Raw genomic sequence first — 21,376 nt, 5'->3', positions numbered from 1 at the left:
ATGAAAAGTTTGAAAAGTAAAATACCTGAAAAATGTAGCTAGACACTTATCGCATACATGGATGAACGCTTCACTCCAGACTGGAACCACTTTAACTAACTAAGACATCCTGTGTCTTTTCCATTTTATTTGTAGCTAGCTACAGCTTATTTGGCTCGTTGTGTCATGTCACTCTGGTTCACACTGACCGTGTGCAGAAAGTAGTCCATCACAACTTTTTCCCACAGATCTTGTCTATAGTGCCTGCTAAATTCAGGGCAACAATGTTGTTGAGAACAGTAGCAACCCTTTTGCAGTTCTCCATGGCTAATGTTATCTATTTCAAAAAGGCCGCCGTAGCATGGATTATCAACACATACTGAGCAGTTTATGTTATGGACAGAAGCGTGCTTCATGGCAGATCAATCCGAACTCACCTCTCGGCATATCTCAGCCAATCATGGCTATCGGAAGGTTCCTGTCTTTTTTTCGTGGCTAAACCAACTAGGCTCGTAATTTAACCATTTTATTTGTATTTACAGATGGCATACAAGTTTGTTATTAAGGCACATGAAAGTTCATATGCTCCAAAATGCATTTCTGCCCCAAAAAGTATTTTGATATAAAAAAAAATGTTTTTCCTTAAAATGCCTCTCCTGTGAAGTAGTGATGTTCAATATATGCCTAGCTTCTGGAAATGGGTCACATTAAGCCTTTTCTCCCTTTCTCCTGAGGGCTACTCCACTTCCTGTGCACCTGTGACTGCTTCCTGCTTCTGTCAGTCACCCTCTGCTTCACATTGGTCCTCGTCCCCTCAAACCGCATCCTATACACTGTCACAATCTCACATGCAGACACATACATGCACGCCCGCACACACACACATACACACAAACATACACAAACACATGCATCCCTCTCTCGTTGAAAGCAAGTGTTAGCAAGAGAGAAAATGTAGAGGGAGACAAAGAAAGAGAGCGAGATGGGGAGAGAGAGACAGGGGCACGCTACCTCCGCCCACCACACCACTACCACAGGTCAGAGGGTGTTGTGGGTTTCCTACAGATGTCACCGGAAAACACACTATCTCTTGTGATAAGCCTACACACACCACACACTTTGTAGCTATAATGTATCAAGGATCAAGTGGGAACCAATGCTAGGGTCAGCCTAAAACCAATCACTTCAATTATCTACAGCTACCTTGAGCAGGTTTTGCAAAATCAACCAATCAATCAAACACATTCACCTAGACACTGGCATCCAGATGTGATATTGAAACAAAACTATTACAACAGATCAAATCAAAATACTTAATAAGTTTTTCATATTGTTTAAAAAAGACAAATAAATGATGATTAGAAACATAATTGTAAGGCTGTACAAACTAGGGTAGATACTTTCATCTTTGATCATCTTTGGCTCAAACTGTTGACACTGATGATGGAGGCACAGTCCAGTCTTACATTGAAATCACAGTGAGGCATTTTAGTCCAAGACCTGAGTATACCATATACATTACAGTAGTTGTGAAGTTAAGCTCATTGGTCTATCTACATGCATGTCCATGGCTCCTGAAGCATGTTTGTATGTGTTACTCCTGCATGTGTTGGAGGGTCCTCTGGTAGTCTCCTGGAGCTGGAGGGGAGCTCTCTGTGTGTCCCTGGAGCTCATAGTCCCTAAGGTAGTGACTGCTGTTCTGCTGGGTGAAGTACAACAGTTCCCTGGCAAACATTGGCTCCACCTGCAACACATACAGAGGTCACACTATGAATGATGAATGACAATGAATAAAGATTGCTCATATTTACCAAATTTCTCCCTACCTCTCCCTCTACTTTCTGCAAATCTGTAAGGTGTAAGCAATATGCACTGCACTGTTTATATCAATCCGGACCCTGCAGATCTACAAACATTGATGAGTTGGGGTCAAGGGGGAGGGAGCGATTTGGAACCGGTTGATAGAGTCCTTTCTTTCACATCATGACTAACAAGGCTAGGCAGGCTATAGAGATGTCATTTAGTTTAAACCTTTCTCATGTTGGACTGTTATTGAAATGCATTAGAACAGTGGAAGTATGTAGTGTACTGTACCTGTGCTGTGATCATCTTGGTCTGGCGTTGGGGATCTGGGTACTCGTCACCGAAACACAGCACCACCTGGTGCCTGGGCATGGGACGGCCATGTTGGGCATACCCCTGCAGCTCTGGAAGGAGGGAGGGAGTGTACAAAGAGTTTCTCACTTTATTTCACCCCAAATCATCAGTTTGCCCTCTAACAGCTGAAAACAGCTATTTTGCTCATGAAGGACGCACCTTCAGCTGAAGGAGGTTGGGTATTGTGATACAGTAGCACTGCAAGGAATATGCTATGCTGAGAGTATAAGGTTCACAGAATCAGAAAGAGGAGTCAGTTAAAAAAAAATCCAGTCATTTGCAAGGAAGTCCTTGGGTGTGAAAAATGAGTGATAAACCTGAAAACGGGGGGTGTTTCATGGAGAGACACCACGGATAGGCCGCCGCTAAGAACGTGACAAGTCTCTTACCCACTGATACCACAGTATGGAGAGGGACTTTACATTCTACAGTACGTCTCCTCCGATCATCTTCATCATCATCATCACCCCCATTATCATCATCATAATCAGCGTCATCATAAGCATCACAATCAAAATACTGTTTCTCACCAGTGAGGAACTGCTGAGTGTCAAACAGCTTGCAGGTCTGTTCTTTCTCCAGTTTGTTGGGTTTGTCCGTGTACGGGGCCAGCGGGCCCTCCCAGTACACTCGGCTCTGGCAAAGCCGCTTGGCATAGAGCCCATCTGACGCCATCCACAGGAGCACGCCCCTCTCCAGGACGTTGGGTAGCTTCTCCGCCCCCCTCCTCTGTGACTCGGGGTAAGGGGACGGGAACAGCACCACTTCTGCACCGCTGTACAGCTTGTCCCCAGGGCAGGGGGAGGACGGAGAGGAAGACGAGGAAGAGGAGGAGGAAGACGAGGTGATCTGGCAGCCTTCAGGACCAGAGGTGGTTACCTTCTTGACCAAAGCCTCACGGTAGAACAGGGACACATGCAGTCGGAAGTCTGGAGGAGAGAGGGGGGAGGTTGTTAGAGAATAAACAAGCGAGTAGAAGTATTCCAAATAAAACAAGACGGACAGCTGTCTGAAAACAAATGTATAAACAGTGTATGTAGAAAGAAAGTGAATGAGGGAAGTTAGCAAACGACTGAACTTTACGACTTTCATAATCAGGGTACTTTAACTGTAGTGGTCTCTACAGTTACCCATCTAAAACATCAACAGTATACTCATAGAATACACTTAATATGAGAACAAACAACTAACCTTATTAAAACCCAGATTAGGGAAGTAATTGTCCTATAAATAGCTTCTAGTTTCTAGTGGTTGGTAACAAGAGATAACAATTCAGTACACTCCACTACATCTTACTACTCCTGCCCTTTGTGTCCAGCTGTCATTGCAATGTTCGGTGGTGTAGCAGTAGCAGCAGCTTCAGCAGCAGCAGCAGTAGTAACTAAGTAATGTAGTAGTAATAGAATACATATGTCTTTACCAGAAAGGGTGGCCATGTTGTGGTCCATTGTAAATGCTGTGGGGTGGGACTCTGAGGAGGAGTATGAATAGAAGGAGCCAGTGAACTGATAACCTGGGAGGAAAAGATGAAAGGAGTATTGTTATTGACCGATGAATAAGTGTTTACAGAGTACATTTCATCGCGGATAATGCACTACACCTTGTCGTCATGATTTTATCTCAGGAGGAACCTGACGAGAGCATGTCAAATAAAGCCCTCAATATTTTGTAGAAGTGGCAGCCACCAAAGCCTTCACTGTCAACCAAAAGCTTTTTTTACAACATTTGTGTTTGTCATACAATGACCTCAGCCTATACAATAGTGCACTGTCTTTTATATACAGTGCCTTGCGAAAGTATTCGGCCCCCTTGAACTTTGCGACCTTTGCGACTTTGACTTGGCCATTCTAACACCTGAATATGTTTATTTTTGAACCATTCCATTGTAGATTTTGCTCTATGTTTTGCATCATTGTCTTGTTGGAAGACAAATCTCCGTCCCAGTCTCAGGTCTTTTGCAGACTCCAACAGGTTTTCTTCCAGAATTGTCCTGTATTTGGCTCCATCCATCTTCCCATCAATTTTAACCATCTTCCCTGTTACTGCTGAAGAAAAGCAGTCCCAAACCATGATGCTGCCACCACCATGTTTGACAGTGGGGATGGTGTGTTCAGCTGTGTTGCTTTTACGCCAAACATAACGTTTTGCATTGTTGCCAAAAAGTTCAATTTTGGTTTCATCTGACCAGAGCACCTTCTTCCACATGTTTGGTGTGTCTCCCAGGTGGCTTGTGGCAAACTTTAAATGACACTTTTTATGGATATCTTTAAGAAATGGCTTTCTTCTTGCCATTCTTCCATAAAGGCCAGATTTGTGCAATATACGATTGTTGTCCTATGGACAGAGTCTCCCACCTCAGCTGTAGATCTCTGCAGTTCATCCAGAGTGATCATGGGCCTCTTGGCTGCATCTCTGATCAGTCTTCTTCTTGTATGGGCTGAAAGTTTAGAGGGACGGCCAGGTCTTGGTAGATTTGCAGTGGTCTGATACTCCTTCCATTTCAATATTATCGCTTGCACAGTGCTCCTTGGGATGTTTAAAGCTTGGGAAATCTTTTTGTATCCAAATCCGTCTTTAAACTTCTTCACAACAGTATCTCGGACCTGCCTGGTGTGTTCCTTGTTCTTCATGATGCCCTCTGCGCTTTTAACGGACCTCTGAGACTATCACAGTGCAGGGGCATTTATACGGAGACTTGATTACACACAGGTGGATTGTATTTATCATCATTAGTCATTTAGGTCAACATTGGATCATTCAGAGATCCTAACTGAACTTCTGGAGAGAGTTTGCTGCACTGAAAGTAAAGGGGCTGAATAATTTTGCACGCCCAATTTTTCAGTTTTTGATTTGTTAAAAAAGTTTGAAATATCCAATAAATGTCATTCCGCTTCATGATTGTGTCCCACTTGTTGTTGATTCTTCACAAAAAAATACAGTTTTATATCTTTATGTTTGAAGCCTGAAATGTGGCAAAAGGTCGCAAAGTTCAAGGGGGCCGAATACTTTCGCAAGGCACTGTATATATATATATATAATACCAGTCAAAAGTTTGGACACACATACACATTCAAATATATTTTACATTTAAGATTCTTCAAAGTAGCCACCCGGTGCCTTGATAACAGCTTTGCACACTCTTGGCATTCTCTCAACCAGCTTCATGAGATAGTCAGTCACCTGGAATGCATTTCAATTAACAGGTGTGCCTTCTTAAAAGATCATTTGTGGAATTTATTTCCTTCTTAATGCGATTGAGCCAATCAAATGTGTTGTGACAAGGTAGGGGTGGTATACAGAATATAGCCATATTTGGTAAAAGACCAAGTCCATATTTTGGCAAGAACAGCTCAAATAAGGAAAGAGAAACAACAGTCCATTGTTACTTTAAGACAGGAAGGTCAGTCAATCATGAACATTTCAAGAACTTTGAAAGTTTTTGCAGTCTCAAAAACCATCAAGCGCTATGATGAAACTGGCCCTAATGAGGACCGCCACAGGAAAGGAAGACCCCGAGTTACCTCTGCTGCAGAAGTTCGTTAGAGTTACCAGGCTCAGAAATTGCAGCCCAAATAAATGCTTCACAGAGTTCAAGTAACAACATCAACTGTTCAGAGGAGATTGCGTGAATCAGGCCTCCATGGTTGAATTGCTGCAAAGAAACCACGACAAAAGGACACCAATAAGAAGAAGAGACTTGCTTTTGCCAAGAAACATGAGCAATGGACATTAGACTGATGTAAATCTGCCCTTTGGTCTGATGAGTCCAAATTTGAGATTTTTGGTTACAACCACCGTGTCTTTGTGAGAAGCAGAGTAGGTGAACGGATGATCTCCACATGTGTGGTTCTCACCGTGACGCATGGAGGAAGAGGTGTGATGGTGTGGAGGTGCTTTGCTGGTGACAATGTCTGTGATTTATTTCGAATTCAAGGCACACTTAACCAGCATGGCTACCACAGCATTCTGCAGCGATATGCCCTCTCTTCTGGTTTGCGCTTAGTGGGACTATCATTTGTTTTTCAACAAGACAATGACCCAACACACCTCCAGCCTGTGTAAGGGCTAAATGACCAAGAAGGAGAGTGATGGAGTACTGCATCAAATGACCTAGCCTCCACAATCACCCAACCTCAACCCAATTGAGATGAGAGCTTTCGACTGTTATTGTATATATATATATATATATATATATATATATATGCAATACATTTGGAAAGTATTCAGACCCCTTTTTCCACATTTTGTGATGTTACAACCTTATTCTAAAGGATTAAATTAACTATTTCCTCATCAATCTACGGACAATAACCGATAATAACAGAGCGAAAACAGGTTTTCAGTAATGTTTGCAAATAAAAAACAGAAATAGCTTATTTACATAAGTATTCAGACTCTTTTCTATGAGATTCGAAAATGAACTCAGGTGCATCCTGTTTCCATTGATCATTCTTGAGATGTTTCTACAACTTTATTGGGGTCCACCTGTGGTAATTCAATTGATTGGACATGATTTGGAAAGGCACACACCTGTCTATGTAAAGTCCCACAGTTGACAGGGCATGACAGAGCAAAAACCAAGCCATGAGGTCGAAGGAATTGTCTGTAGATCTCAGAGACAGGATTGTGTCGAGGCACAGATCTGGGGAAGGGTACCAACACATTTCTGCAGCATTGAAGGTCCCCAAGAACACACTGGCCATCATTCCATCATTCTTAAATGGAAGACATTTGGAACCACCAAGACTCTTCCTAGAGCTGGTCGCCCGGCCAAACTGAGCAATCGGAAGAGAAGGGCCTTGGTCAGGGAGGTGACCAAGAACCTGATGGTCACTCTGACAGAGCTCCAGAGTTCCTCTGTGATGGGAGAATCTTCCAGAAGGACAACCATCCCTGCAGCCCTCCACCCATCAGGCCTTTATGGTAGACTGTCCAGAAAGAATCCAATCCTCAGTAAAAGGCACATGACAACCTGCTTGGTGTTTGCCAGAAAACACCTAAGGGACTCTCAGACCATGAGAAACAAGATTCTCTGGTCTGATGAAACCAAGATTGAACTCTTTGGCCTGAATGTCAAGCATCACGTCTGGAGGAAACCTGTTACCATCCCTACGGTGAAGAATGGTGGTGGCAGCATCATTCTGTGGGGATGTTTTTCAGCGGCAAGAATCGGGAGACTAGTCAGGATTGAGGGAAAGATGAACAGAGCACAGTACAGAGAGATCCTTGATGAAAACCTGCTCCAGAGTGCTCAGGACTCAGGAGTGCTCAGGGGCAGAAAGACAGATTTGTACCTTGTCAGCTTGGGGATTTAATCCAGCAAGGCCAGGGGGGGTGTGGTATATGGCCAATATCCCATGGCTAAGGGCTGTTCTGATGCACAACGCAATGCGGAGCGCCTGGATACAGCCCTTAGCCTTGGAATATTGGCCACATCCCACAGACCCCCAAGGTGCATTATTGCTATTATAAACTGGTTTCCAAAGTAATTAGAGCATTAACAAGAAATGTTTTGTCATGCCCGTGGTCAGCCAATCAGCATTCAGGGCTTGAAACACCCAGTTTATAAATATATGTACACAGTACACTGAAAAAAGTATATAAATGCAGCATTAAAGTGTTTGTCCCATGTTTCATGTGCTGAAATAAAAGATCCCAGAAATGTTCTGTATGCACAAATTTGCTTACATCCCTGTTAGTGAGGATTTATCCTTTGCTAAGATAATCCATTCACCTGACAAGTGTAGCATATCAAGAAGCTGATTAAACAGCATGATCATTATACAGGTGCACCTTGAGCTGGGGACAATGAAAGGCCACTAACTAATATGGACAGTTTTGTCACACAACAAAAAGCCACAGATGTTTCAAGTTTTGAGGAAGCGTACAATTGTCATGCTGACTGCAGGAAGGCCCACCAGAGCTCTTGCCAGAAAATTGAATGTTTTAGATAATTTGGCAGTACGTCCAACCAGCCTCACAACCGCAGACCCTGTGTAATCACGCCAGCCCAGGATCTCCACATCCAGATTCTTCAAATGCCCTATGGTGGCGGTGGGGTTATGATATGGGCAGGAATAAACTATGGACAACAAACACAATTTCATTTTATCGATGGCAATTTTAATGCACAGAGATACCGTGACGAGATCTTGAGGCCATTGTTGTGCCATTCATCTGCAGCCATCACCTCATGTTTCAGTATGATAATGCACGGCCCCAAGTCGCATGGATCTGAACACATTTCCTGGAAGCTGAAAATGTCCCAGTTCTTCCATGGCCTGCATACACACCAGACATTACACCCATTGAGCTTGTTTGGGATGCTCTGGACTGGATCGACATGTACGACAGCGTATTTCTCTTCTCACCAATATAGAGCTACTTTGCACTGCCATTGAAAAGGAGTGAGAAAACATTCCACAGGCCACAATCAACAGCCTGCTCAAATCTATAGGAAGGAGATGTGTGGCGCTGCATGAGGCAAATGGTGGTCACACCAGATACTGACAGGTTTTCTGATCCAACAGATTTATATCTGTTTTCCCAGTCATGTGAAATCCATAGATTAGGGTTTAATGAATTTATTTAAATTGACTAATTTACTTATATGAACTGTAACTCAGTAAAATCGTTGACATTTTTCCTTGTTGCGTTTATATAAAGGTTAAATGAATAAATACAAATAAATATAATGTGTATACTTCTCTCCATTATCTGTTCTTTCCTGTAATCAGTGCCCACCCCATAACCATGGCCATGCTATGCCATGTCTCACCGTTATCTGTGTGTGGCCCGGTGTGCCACAGTCGGCTGAGTGGCGATGGGTAGTGGCACTGGCTATACTGCAGCTCAACGTGGGGTGGCTGATGGTGCTGAGGCTGAGGTTGCTGCTGGTGGTCCTGTGTGTGGCTGTACTCCTTCCACTCCTTCCTCTCCTGGGGAACTATGTAGCTGCCAGACACCTTGGGACAAGCCAGGGGGAGAGGAGACAGCTGTTAGTCAGATAGTGGTGGGTTCCTGATCCACACACAGCAGGAAGAGAGAGTTGTGAAGAACTTTGAAGATCTGAAGACCTTTGAAGGTACATGTTGCAGGGGTAAACAAATGATGTTACCTGGCTGTGTAGAGTTGGGTACAGAGAGTGCATGGGGTAGTTGCTCTCTGAGCTCATATGTAACGTTGTCTCTGCCATCTTGATCCCTACATAACGGAAATGTAACACTAGACATCACACATAGAACTCTCTATATTCCAATCTACAATGCACAATGCCAAATGATGTGGAGGTCCCTCAGAAATGTGTGTAATCCTCAATAAAAAACATGTCACTATAGTCGACATTATTAGAGCTGTTTCAACAGAGCTCACATGCTATTCAGCCCCTTCAAACAGTTGAACACAACAACTATACAAGCTTGCGATAACAACTTTTGATTCAAGTGTTTGAACCCCCAGGTTGCAGGTTTGGTCTTTAAGAGTCACTCCTGAGACTGCCATATGAGAGTGACAAAGGGGTCTTCTGTCTAGCCTTCAGCCTTCGTTATGCAAGGTTAAGTGTGTATGTTGTGCATTCTGCACGGGTAAACCGAAGCCCTCTAAAAAAAGCTCAGAGGCCTTTTTGGTCGATGCATCGGCTTCCTCTCGGCTTCCTGCCTCATTAGACGATGGTGGCAAAATGAAACATTGCTGGCTGTATGTGTGTCTGCTCGGGTATGTTAGAGTTAGACAGTGTTTTCATTACCTTTGACATATGAAATCTGTGACATCACCTGCCAGTAGCCTATATAAATTAATTATGGTATAGTAGACATTTCTGACAGCAGATTACACTTGTGACATGGACTTGACTTTGGAAATACAGCCATTAGATGAACAAAACTTGCCTCTCTTAGCTCCCTCCGGTATGATTCTGTAGACTTTGTAAGGGTCTGATATATCAAGTTGGCTTCTCTCCACCAGCTCGTCAAAGTCATTACTTTTGTTAAGAGCACATCGCAGTCTAGTCTTCCATGTGGGGGGGTCTGGTTTGTCCACTCCTTCCCTGTGTTTCCCTTTGAACAATGCCCAAGCCTGCAATAATCAACAGCATAATAAATTGACTTGATTTATACTTTCTCTCTGCATTCAATTTAAATGTATCTGGCAATAAGTAAGGCATTAGTAGGCCTGCATCAAAATCAACATGCATTGGTCTTTGCCTTGAACAAATATCCATTGCCTTGAACAAAGATGATCACTTGTTATACTGTACAAAAAAACAACAACAGGTAGTCTATAGAAAATAATGTAAATTACACCTATCCAAGTAGACAAGGAGAGTGAATTGAGTGACTGAATATGATTGAGTTAGCAATACTTCATGGGGTACCTGCACACTATATTCAATATTCACCCGTTGTATATAGTAACTAAAAAGTAGAAGAAAAAAACTGTAGAGAAGTATGGTGAAGTGAGTGTGTGGGTCCAAACGCACCTTGAAGAGTGCAGCATCCTCGTCTCGATTGTAGTCCTGTTTGCCCGCATGTTTCCACGGGATCCTGAAAATGCTTTTCTCGCCATTCTCCCAAACCAGTCCGGGATAGCTACTGCTGTTAATCTGATCGATCAGCCACTGTCTAAGTTTCCCGTTGCCGCAGCTCACTGACAGACCGCTGTCCCCCTCTAAGTTCATCTCTGTCAAAAAGCACATGCAATAAGGTAGGTAATGTGCGTTGCAATAAGTCCGTTATCATGCAATGCAAAACAATGTCAATTGGTGCTGAGTGATGAAGGTTAATGTTATCAGGGAAGTCACACTTTTATAAAAATGTAAAAAATGCCATGCTTTCATGAAATTAAGCTTTAATATCACAACTTATTTGATAGTATATATTTGTTGATTAAATATGCACTAACACATTTATTATGATTTATTTTTGAATTGCATAAAATAAATCACATACAAAATAGGTAGGCCTTAATTTAAGAATGAAACCCTTTTGGGTTATTTTAATTCAAAGACAATGGAATTCATATTTTGTAGGCTCATAAGTAAAATCAGAAAAACAGTGTTATAATCACATGCATAAAATAAATAACATAATAGTCTTTAAGTGCATCAACATCACTGCATCAACTTCAGAACGTTCCCCTCTCTTATGTTTCCTATAGCCTACTGTGAGTGAGAATAAACTCCTTACCTCTAACCATGTGAGCTTCTCTGACAAGTGATGAAATCGATTTCACTGACAGTTCTCAAGTGAGAGCATCGGGTGCCCTATTCATATAGTCAGTCACATCTTGATGTGTCGGTGCCGCGACTGGGAGGAGCTGCAGTTCTCTGAAGCTTATCGAGAACAACCTACAGTCGAAGGGGAATCCCTCTCGAGTGGCAAACACAGGAAGCAAACGTCACCATGGAATGGAACAATTACCTGTGTCAATATCAAAAAAGAAACTCCCTAAAATCGTAATTATGTCAATAGATTCCATTACCATTATATGTTTATGCTTTAAATACTGTTTTATAAAGTCCAAAAATAGAATTGTTCTTGTGCTGTTGTTTTCATAATGTAGTTATATTGCAATTAAAATGTACTCAATCCTCATGCAAGTTAATTACAGTAGCCTATGACATTGATGAAAATATGGGACATTTTAGTGGAGTGTGTTTTCATTTCATTCACATATACAATATAGCCTCAATTTGTTTTACTGTGGTTATACTGCTGCCCTCCAGTGGTTGTGTCATGCACATAACCTTTAATATCAACTGGGTCTAATTCATTGGCTGCATGCTATATCTATTGGAGAAGGGCTACATTATATGTAGGTGCGTGGGTAGGTAGGCAACAGACAAATTCAAATGCATCCCTTTTCAGAGCCAGTGGCACTCATGCCCAGCTCTCTGTATCCCTCCAATGCTGACAGAGGGGGATGAAAATGTTGTTTTTACTGCTGTCATGCAAGGCTTCCTTTGCATTAACACACAAACAGGAAATAGACCCAGAAACAGAGGTAAACAGAGCAGAGAATGTCTGTCTCTCATCACATTGTATCTGACAGCATAGCAGACCTACCGGTAGTTAATAACCATTTCATCTCAGTCATAATTTCATCTTTAATCCTTTTATTAATGCACAAAAAGCTGACGTGGCTTCAAGTAGGAACAAATGACATGACAACAATATCATACATTTTCGAGGTTTAGAAAAACAAGTACAAATGCTGAACGTGCCATACATAACTAAACACTGTACATAAATTAGGGGTAATAAAACCAGTGGTATTAGCCATAATAAAACATCAATAAACATTCTCAAAATGGTGCATCCATCGACCCATCCTCCCCCAGTCTTCTCCAGTAGAGGGACAACAACAGAGAGAGAGAGACTGGTCTAACAGCGTACCGACAGAGAAAGAACCCCCCACCCACCCACCCTCTAGGGGCCAGAGTGATATCATCCCACAGTGTAAGCCTTCAGACCTGGATAAGGGATCTCAGGTACCCTGCAATCCTGGAGGGGTGGACGGCTCAACATTCACCTCCACCCCCACCCCATTGGGTTTGAAACTCTTGGCCAACAGGATGCGAATGTCATCCTCGTCGTTGAAGGGCCTCTCTTTGTATAATTGCCAAAGCCACTCCCTGAACTGCAGAGACATACAACAAAATACAGTATGTCAATATTATTGTCTATTGAGGCAGGTGTATTCTCTTTCTAAAGTAACTACAGCATAGTCTGACTCCTCGTTCTGAAGGCTTTAATGCTTAAAGGCCCAGTGCAGTCAAAAATGGGAATGTTCCTGTGTTTTTTATTCCACATTATGAGGCTGGAATAATACGGTGAAATTGTGAAACTTGTGATAATGCCCTTTTAGTGTAAGAGCGGTTTGAAAAGACCGCCTGAATTATCAGCCTATTTTGGTGGGATGGAGTTTTGATGACATCACCAGGCGGTAAATGAGTTAATAGACAAATAAGAAAGAGTGTTCGAAACATGGCCAGATTACCAAACAGACACCCGGACTGCATGTGATAGCAAAATGTGTAGAATTGCTTTTCTTGATCCTTTTTGACCATTTTAATTGAAAACAATCACAGTAAGGTACTTAACTGTTACCCGGAAACGACTTGTTACCCGGAAATGATTTGATATTGAGATAAAAAACGGCTGCATTGGAAGTTTAACACATTCCTTTTTAATGATAAGTAACTTTTTATAGAACTTCCATTTTCCTCCAAGAATGACATTTTCCCATCTATCCTTCCTCTATCCCCCTCTGTATTGACCTGGTCAGCGTGATTGGTCTCAAACTCCTGGAGCTGGCGCTGGAAGCCCAGGTTGGGCCCAGCGCAGGGCCGAGCCACCCTCACAGCAGCCAGAGCCTCCTGCCAGCCCAGCCCTGTCACCGTCATGATGTAGGCCACCACCAGGGTGACACTCCGAGACACACCCGCCAGACTCCATGGAGAGAGGGATGGATGGGAGTGGGTATGGCCATGATAGAGATAAAAGGACATCAGCAGAAGGCCATATTAAAAGACAATACATTGAATTGGAAGTCAAACAAAGGAGGGTATGCTGTGGAGGCAACATTAGAGATTGAATATCCTCTGTATTTCTCAGAAGACCCTCAACCTCACCAGATATACCTCAGATAGCTTAACAAACACAATACATTCAAATCAAGATTGTTGTTTGGGGAAGTTCAAGAATAGCATTCTGCGTTATCTAGCTGTCTTCTGCTTACCATCGTCACACATGGGTTCACTTGTGAGCACTCAGTTAAACCCAGAGATACAGTAGCAGTTGGACAAATAAAGTTGTTTTGTATTTGATAAAGTTTCTCACCAGTGGACCAGACAACCCTCTCCTTTGAGACGGGACTCGTGGATGAACATGATGCTCTGTTTAAAGTGCATTCTCCTGAGAATGACACAAATACAGGTTATGTAAGGGCATAAGCAGGTCATAAAAAAGTTACAAACCAGTTGCTATTCCCATAATGGTAACACAATTGTATCAGTTGTGGAAAAGAAAGCACATAGGACAAGTAACACTTAAGTCGCCAAAAAAACGTGCCCCTCCCTAGTCATAAAAACTGGGGTGATGAGTGGTTAAGTGTGTGCGAGCGATGAGGTATGCGTGATGAGAGGGCCATAGGGGTGAGGATGGGTGTGTTCTACTAGGCTCTAGGACCATCCATCTATCCTCCTGACAAGACCAGGATGAGAAACTGTTGTCTGTCTCCATCTCTGGTTAGTCAGGGCCAGTTTCGTATTTCGCCTGCAGGTTTCACACCGCGCTGGAGCGTCGAGGCGTGGGGGTAACAGGGGTTAATGACAGCGACATCTGTGTGTGTGTGTGTGTGTGTGTGTGTGTGTGTGTGTGTGTGTGTGTGTGTGTGTGTGTGTGTGTGTGTGTGTGTGTGTGTGTGTGTGTGTGTGTGTGTGTGTGTGTGTGCGTGCGTGCGTGCGTGCGTTTTGGGGAGTGTTATAAAAATAGAGGCACAGTGCAGATGGACGAGGCAACACTGCAGTACAGAACCATAGACTTCCTGTTCCTTCCTGCATATCAGAGGACCAGACCTCCTGCATTCTACGCACTTAACCAGAGTAAATGTGTGTGCGTGTGTTTCAGCATTATCTATCCACCTATCTATGTATGTATGTATAATATATGTTGTTATGAGTGCTCAGTACATCTCTGTATATGTTTGTGTCTTAATCTTAGTGTGTAAAAAATCCCTCCATGATTTCTCAATAAGAAATAAGAAGCTGAATCACCTTGTCATCTAGTAATTTATTCAGTGCTTTGATTCACAGCTAAATGGTGAGAATGTGAGAATCATTTTCATACCAATAGAACATGAACTAGAGACGCCCACACAGAGTGTATCTGCCGGATAGAATGGATATTAATGGTCTACCTCGCTTCAGTCCTGTGCTGTTTGTTCTGTTCTGTACCCGGTAGCCTTGAGCACTGTGTGGTGCTGTGTATTTGGGTACTTACAGGTTTTGTGTGGGCAGGTCTGCTGCTGAGATGCACAGATAAGTCATCCCCTGCAGGACAACGGCCAACTGTTAAACGGTCTAACACACAATCACAATCTAATAGGCAAAGTCGGACAACAGGATCGTTGGAAACACCACTCACTACACACTATTACATCCATGCTGAATCCTCAGTCTTACAAGTGTTTCTGCAAACAGCAATAACCATTATGTAAGCTTACACACAAGGGCCTTGCCTATAGGCTGTGTTTGTGAAGGTGTGATTGCAGCTGTAGTGAGGAAGTGATGGAAGGGGACAGACCTTGCTAGTTGCTAGAGGGAGTAGTAGAATGCGAGAGCACCGAGTTCCACACAAGCTCGAGCGATAGCACCGGGTCAGAAACTCAAATGAAACTCCTCTCTGCCTAATCCCCCGCCTACACTCTCCCACAGAGCTCATACAGGCTCCAACAGATGATTTCTATTGAAGTCATGGGAACCTGGTTGGTTTGGGATGGGGCATAGTCTAATGCTACACGCTAAGCCTCTCATACTGCAGTCTGGAATTACCTGACAGACAGGTCCAGGGGCAAACACGCACCATACTCTTCCCATGACTGTCATACATGCAATTCATTTCCTTAAACAAACTGTGCGCGCATATTTCGATGGTATAAACATGATTGATATGTTTGACATCCATCTAAATTGGATTTTTTTCAAAACTGGATTTTAAGCGTGCATGATAAGGGATAAGCATGAATGAACGTGTGTAAATGCATGCGTCGGCTATCATTACATCACGTGTACATTCATTCATATAATAGCCTCATGCGTAAAACATTTCTGAGGTGGTATTTAGCTTCGTTCTAGTAAATGGCGCCCTGGGAAGTGTTTTCTTACCGGCAGGATAGGGGCTGCACTGTCATGGATGGAGAGGATGTGTGTGATGTTGTTCCTCGTTAACTGTTCCCTGTCCCTCGCATCTGCGAGAGAAAAAAAGGTATCGAATGACAAACTAGAAATATCCATTAGAATCTTGAAATATTCATAGAACGTTCTCAAAATGAATGTGCCACTGAAATGTACTGGAAGGGGAAAACAGTGACGGATGACGCTTGTCTTGTCCTTAGCTCAAGCCTTTGACCAGCAGAGTGGGGGGAAGAAACACATACCTTTGAAGTTTCCCAAGTACAAGTCAGGCAGGACCTATGGGAAGGTAAGCATAGAATATTAATGTGTGACCTCTTGTTTACATTCATTCACTGGTGTACATAAACCTAACATAATTACAACACGCATTAAAATCATTACCCAAATAGCTAGGCTAGGTAACCATATTACTAGTCAAAATACAAGCCCCCTGGCTTATTCTACCATTACTGACATCAAAGACGAAACTCAAATATATAGCCTGTGTACTCCAGGAAAGACAATGTGGAGGTGCAGGGACAGTATATTTAGTTTGACACCAAATACCAGAGGCGAGTGAGCTCAGACAACTGATACGTGTCACTCTGACTCCGCACAAAATAATGGTGATAATAAGAAATGTTAATGGGGATATGTGTGTGTGTGTGTGTGTGTGCGTGTGTGTGCGTGCGTGTGCGTGGTAAAAGTCTTTATCCCTCATCCCGCAGCTGGAATAACACTGATGAGGGTTGCAGAAATATTTTCCAATTGAAATGAGTTGATGACGCCTGTTGTGTACAACAAGTACCAAGCCAACTTTTGAAAAGGTCAATCGCTAAAGTATTCATGACATGTAGCCTACAGTATGCGATAACACACAGCAATGCATTACACCCAGAACAAGTAATATCACCAAACCATGTGGTTTGTTTTCGATGGAATTTGTCCACTGTGGAGCCAAGGAGTTGGAATTTAAAAGTACAACGCCTACAGACCGGGTGTGTGTGAAAGCTGCTTTGAAAGACACCTAGATTAATTCAAGTGTACAGTGTACAGTACATAGAGCAGCAAAGTGACAATCTTATGGCATAAAGTGGAAATGATATTACGCAAGTGTATACCTGATTCAATATAATACATTAGGCGTAATATGTTTTTACTGCAGCAATAGAACACACACATTAAACACAGCTGACTACGCGTTCTTGATTGACATCGTATAATTAATTGAAACCTGCGGTCTACCGAACTAGTGTACGCGAAGACCGAGTATATATGAGCGCATGCACGTAGGCTACATTTCAACAAATAACATACCTTATTGAGCCCATTACCCATTGAAATCAAATACGTCTGTAAAACCAACGAATGGAAGGAAAATTACGTAAAATATTCTTGCACTCTTGTCTCGAGAAGTAGTTCTCCAAAGGCTTTCCCAAAAGCTCCCCAAATTGCGAGCGAGTACCTCACACAGTCCGCAATTAGCGTGGTGGTGCCAAATAGTGATGGGTCTTTCACGAACGAACGGCTCTAAGAGCCGGCTCTTGTAGGTGAACGTTGGAAGCTGGCTCGCATATCAGAAGAGCCGAATCTATTTCTAAAAATATATATTTAAAAAAATATATATGAATAATCAAAATATTTAAATGAATAGAATTAACTAACTCAAAGATCGAAAAAATAAATAAAATAATATAGGCCTAAATGCTCATGCGCACACACATTCTTTCTGACTGTGCTCAGAATCTGTTGTTCCTGTCAATCAGACACGCAGTGTCAACCAATGAACCAAAGATGCGTGAGGGAGGGCCGAGCCAACTCACTCACAGTCACACACTTAGCAGCTGAGGAGAGAGAGGAAGGACAGCTGTGAAAACAACAGCTGGAAAATGATTCGGAAGCACAGTAGCATTTGGATGCATTTTAATAATGTAGACAATGTTAGAGCAAAGTGTAGAATTTGTCAAAACAAAATCTCATATAAAGCTGGTTCTACGCACAACCTACACCGGCATATGCGAACTGTGCACCCAACTGTGAAGCTAGCTGTAGCGGAGCTTCGAGAAACTAGCGGGCCTGCTAGTGATAGTGGTGGAGCCAGCACCTCCACAGGTGGAGATGTATCCACTCAGTCAAGGAGGCCTACTCCGCGACCCACAGCAACTCAGTCTTCTATGGACCAGTTCTTGTCAAAGTCTATGTCTGTAGCAAAACAAGGCCAAATTGATATTGCATTGGCTAAAAATGATTGCCACCGATTTTCAGCCATTTTCGATTGTGGAGGACAGGTTTTAGAAATTATAGCAATAGTCTAAATCAAAGGTACACAATTCCAAGCAGGAAACCCCTTTCAAAATCACCTATTCCACAACTGTAGAGAGCACACAGGTTTCAGTGCAGGAAAGAGTACAAAAAGCGACTGCAGTTTGCCTTACCACTGACTGCTGGACATCAAGGGTAACCACTTCTTACATGTTGGTTACATGTCACTTCATTTAAGGTTTTTTTTTATGTCTAGCTGTCTGTCTTCTGGTCTTCTGGACTGAGGTCAGCGACAGACACACCTCAGATAACTTGGCAGAGGAACTGTTGAGAGAGGCCAGAGAATGGCAAGTAGATGGAAAAGTGTTCTGTCGTGTTAGCGAAAACCTGCAAAATCGGCAGTGTATCAAATACTTGTTCTCCCCACTGTATATGAGCAGTAGATGAGAATATAGTATCAGTAGACAAAACATTAACTAATAAGTTACTGTTCTCTCTTTTCAGCTATGTGACAGCCTCAAAATTGATACTCCTGTGTAAGGGTCTGCAGCGAATCTCAGCCAGCTGCCAGAGAGAAGCAAATGTAACCACAGGACATGTGACCGAGTTGATGTACACCCTATGTCCATCAATAGACAGAAAGTTGTACAGAATGGAATATAATCATGTGCAATCAGAAACCGCTGCACTTGACCCCAGGTGTAAGAAGTTAGCCTTCAGTGATGCCAGAGCGATTGATGAGGCTCTTCAAAGAATAACCTCAGCAGCAGGGAGGGACAGCCCCAGCAGTCAGCTGGCTCAGGCACCAGGGCAACAGGAAGAAGAGGGATCAGATGGAGCAGAAGCACCAGCAGTAGTGCCACAAACGTCTTCTGTTTGGATGCTGTTTGACGAGAGAGCAACTGGGGATGCAGCATGAAGGAATCCTTCAGCAGATGCCATAATGGAGGTGCGATCCTATTTGGAGGAGCCCCTCCAAGATCTGCAGATCCTCTGAGCTGATGGAAGAGCAAAGCCTCTGTCTACCCATGGGTTACTATAGTCATGACAGGAAGACTCTGCATAGTGGCCACATCCGTTCCCTCTGAGAGGGTCTTCTGGAAAACGGGACAAATAATTACCGAGAGAAGAAACCGCATCAGCCCCTCGAAAGTGAGGCAGCTTGCATTTCTGAATGCAAATCTCTCATAAAAGCTAAATATGGTCAGCATTGCTGTGTGCTGCTGGTTATAACATGGCAATAAAGAAGAGAGAGAAAAGAGGGACCAGTTTAATGTTTTACGTGGGATGCTGCAGTTTTGCACATTGTTCTTTATTTTTCTTTGATATGGTGCAATATTCTATTATGCTCTTCAGATTGTATTAGTTTTGAGTGTGTTAGATTTAAATGCAGTTTGTTTATATTTATATACATTAAAAAGTTCAACTTTAAATGCAAATGTTTAATAGCATTCTTTTTCATAACAAACCATGCATTTTTAAATACATTGTGGTTAAGGTAGAGTATGATTTCATTTAATAATTTAATTTAAGAATTGCTTTAACACCAATCATAGACAAACTATCGCAAACTGTTTGACTTGATAAAATACAAAACATATTTTGCTGAACGAGCAGTTTAGGAGCCGGAATGCCCATCACCAGTGCCAAAGCTCCCGATCTTTCCAATGCTTCCTGGGATATGTAGTGTTTTCTTATCTAGAGAGGTCTGCGCTCTGCAAATTAAGGACGGTACTCTTACTCACTTTTTGTTTACCGTTTATGCCATAGACGCTATGGGTAGGCCATACCTATACAGTCATAGATCTCTCAACCAATGAATGAACGTGTCAACACAGTGTCAAAACAAAAGTTTTCCAATTTCACAACATACAAATGCATTTTTGTTAAAAGCCACTAACTCTACGTATGTGTTTATCACTCTTAATTAAATGACTTATTATTTTGGAGATGTGGAAAGTAGTGAGATGCTGCCAATGTCTTTCTCTATCTTAATATGAGACAACTAATGTACACGAAGTGTACAAAACATTAGGAACACCTTCCTAATATGGAGTTGCACCCGTTTTTGCCTTCAGAAAAGCCTCAATTAGTCGGGGCATGGACTCTACAAGGTGTAGAAAGCATTCCACAGGGATTCTGGCCCATGTTGACTCCAATGCTTCCCACAGTTGTGTCAAGTTGGCTGGATGTCCTTTAGGTGGTGGACCATTATTGATACACACGGGAAACTGTTGAGAATGAAAAACCCAGCAGCGATGCAGTTCTTGACATACTTAAACCGGTGCGCCTGGCATCTACTGCCATACCCCGTTCAAAGGCCATTAAATATTTTGTCTTGCCCATTCACCCTCTGAATGGCACATATACACAATCCATGTCTCAATTGTCTTAAGTCTTAAAAATCCTTCTTTAACCTGTCTCTTCCCCTTCATCTACACTGATTGTGGATTTAACAAGTGACATCAATAAGGGAATATAACTTTCACCTGGATTCACCTGGTCAGTCTATGTCATGGAAAGAGCAGGTGTTCCTAATGTTTTGTACTCTGTGTATATATTGTGTGATAATTGTAATTACATCATGACCAGAAGCTTAAACACATATTGAGGGTTATTTGCTTTGAATCAAATGCTTACCAAACGTATTAAGAGCTTTGCTGTGGGCCGAAGTGGTTAAAATGCTGACTTATACAAATGGCAAGCCTAAATAAGTTCAGGAGTAAAAATACTCTTAACAAGTCACATAATAAGTAATAAGGACCCACTGTGTGCAATAATAGTGTTTTGCATGATTTTTGATTGACTACCTCATATCTGTACCCCACACATTTCAAACAAAGGTTCAACCACAGAGACCAGACCAACAAAATGTGAAATAAGTAAAGGGGCTAGAACACTTCCTGAAGGCATTGTATTGATTAAAGCTGCAATATGTAACTTTTTGGGCAACCCGACCAAATTCACATAGAAATGTGTGTTATATACTGTATCTGTCATTCTCATTGAAAGCAAGTCTAAGAAGCGTTAGATTTGTTCTATGTGCACTATTTCTATGCTGCCTGTTCTTAAGTTTAATTTGTGCGT

The 21,376-nt window shown here is 42.4% G+C and overlaps 2 protein-coding genes across 3 annotated transcripts; both read right to left on the bottom strand.

Moving 5' to 3' along the window:
• Positions 1 to 491: 491 nt before the first annotated feature.
• LOC139376150 (interferon regulatory factor 4-like) lies at positions 492 to 11,425 on the bottom strand. 2 transcript variants are annotated; one of them, XM_071118396.1, is made up of 9 exons: positions 11,319 to 11,425; positions 10,613 to 10,812; positions 10,023 to 10,209; positions 9,254 to 9,339; positions 8,915 to 9,101; positions 3,557 to 3,649; positions 2,667 to 3,065; positions 2,074 to 2,186; positions 492 to 1,723 (listed from the first exon to the last, which is right to left on the bottom strand). In XM_071118396.1, exons 1-9 carry the CDS (start codon positions 11,326 to 11,328, stop codon positions 1,574 to 1,576), a joined length of 1,425 nt encoding a protein of 474 aa, XP_070974497.1. In that variant the 5' UTR covers positions 11,329 to 11,425; the 3' UTR covers positions 492 to 1,573. The 2 variants fall into 2 exon arrangements, with proteins under 2 accessions (XP_070974497.1, XP_070974496.1); XM_071118395.1 differs by lacking the exon at positions 11,319 to 11,425 and having other exon boundaries at positions 10,613 to 10,828.
• An 805-nt stretch (positions 11,426 to 12,230) lies between these two features.
• On the bottom strand, positions 12,231 to 17,467 carry LOC139376151 (dual specificity protein phosphatase 22-B-like). The gene is made up of 7 exons (XM_071118397.1): positions 17,345 to 17,467; positions 16,291 to 16,324; positions 16,019 to 16,101; positions 15,135 to 15,184; positions 13,974 to 14,048; positions 13,412 to 13,583; positions 12,231 to 12,771 (listed from the first exon to the last, which is right to left on the bottom strand). Exons 1-7 carry the CDS (start codon positions 17,363 to 17,365, stop codon positions 12,619 to 12,621), a joined length of 588 nt encoding a protein of 195 aa, XP_070974498.1. The 5' UTR covers positions 17,366 to 17,467; the 3' UTR covers positions 12,231 to 12,618.
• Between the last annotated feature and the right edge of the window lie 3,909 nt (positions 17,468 to 21,376).

The sequence above is a fragment of the Oncorhynchus clarkii genome, chromosome 20 (genome assembly GCF_045791955.1).
Source record: "Oncorhynchus clarkii lewisi isolate Uvic-CL-2024 chromosome 20, UVic_Ocla_1.0, whole genome shotgun sequence".
Classification (NCBI taxonomy): Eukaryota; Metazoa; Chordata; class Actinopteri; order Salmoniformes; family Salmonidae; genus Oncorhynchus; species Oncorhynchus clarkii.
Note: the sequence above shows the minus strand (reverse complement) of the source record. Positions and strands in the feature narration are given on the sequence as shown.

Coding starts and splice junctions, on each gene's coding strand:
- LOC139376150 (XM_071118395.1), bottom strand. CDS start 10,828: ATGTGCTTTTTGACAGAGATGAACTTAGAGGGGGACAGCGGTCTGTCA. Junction 10,210..10,612: donor AGGATGCTGCACTCTTCAAG/GTGCGTTTGGAC, acceptor TGATTATTGCAG/GCTTGGGCATTGTTCAAAGG. Junction 3,066..3,556: donor CAACATGGCCACCCTTTCTG/GTAAAGACATAT, acceptor TCTCTCCTCCAG/ACTTCCGACTGCATGTGTCC.
- LOC139376151 (XM_071118397.1), bottom strand. CDS start 17,365: ATGGGTAATGGGCTCAATAAG. Junction 13,584..13,973: donor GAGGGTTGTCTGGTCCACTG/GTGAGAAACTTT, acceptor CTCTCCATGGAG/TCTGGCGGGTGTGTCTCGGA. Junction 12,772..13,411: donor AGACCAATCACGCTGACCAG/GTCAATACAGAG, acceptor ATGTCTCTGCAG/TTCAGGGAGTGGCTTTGGCA.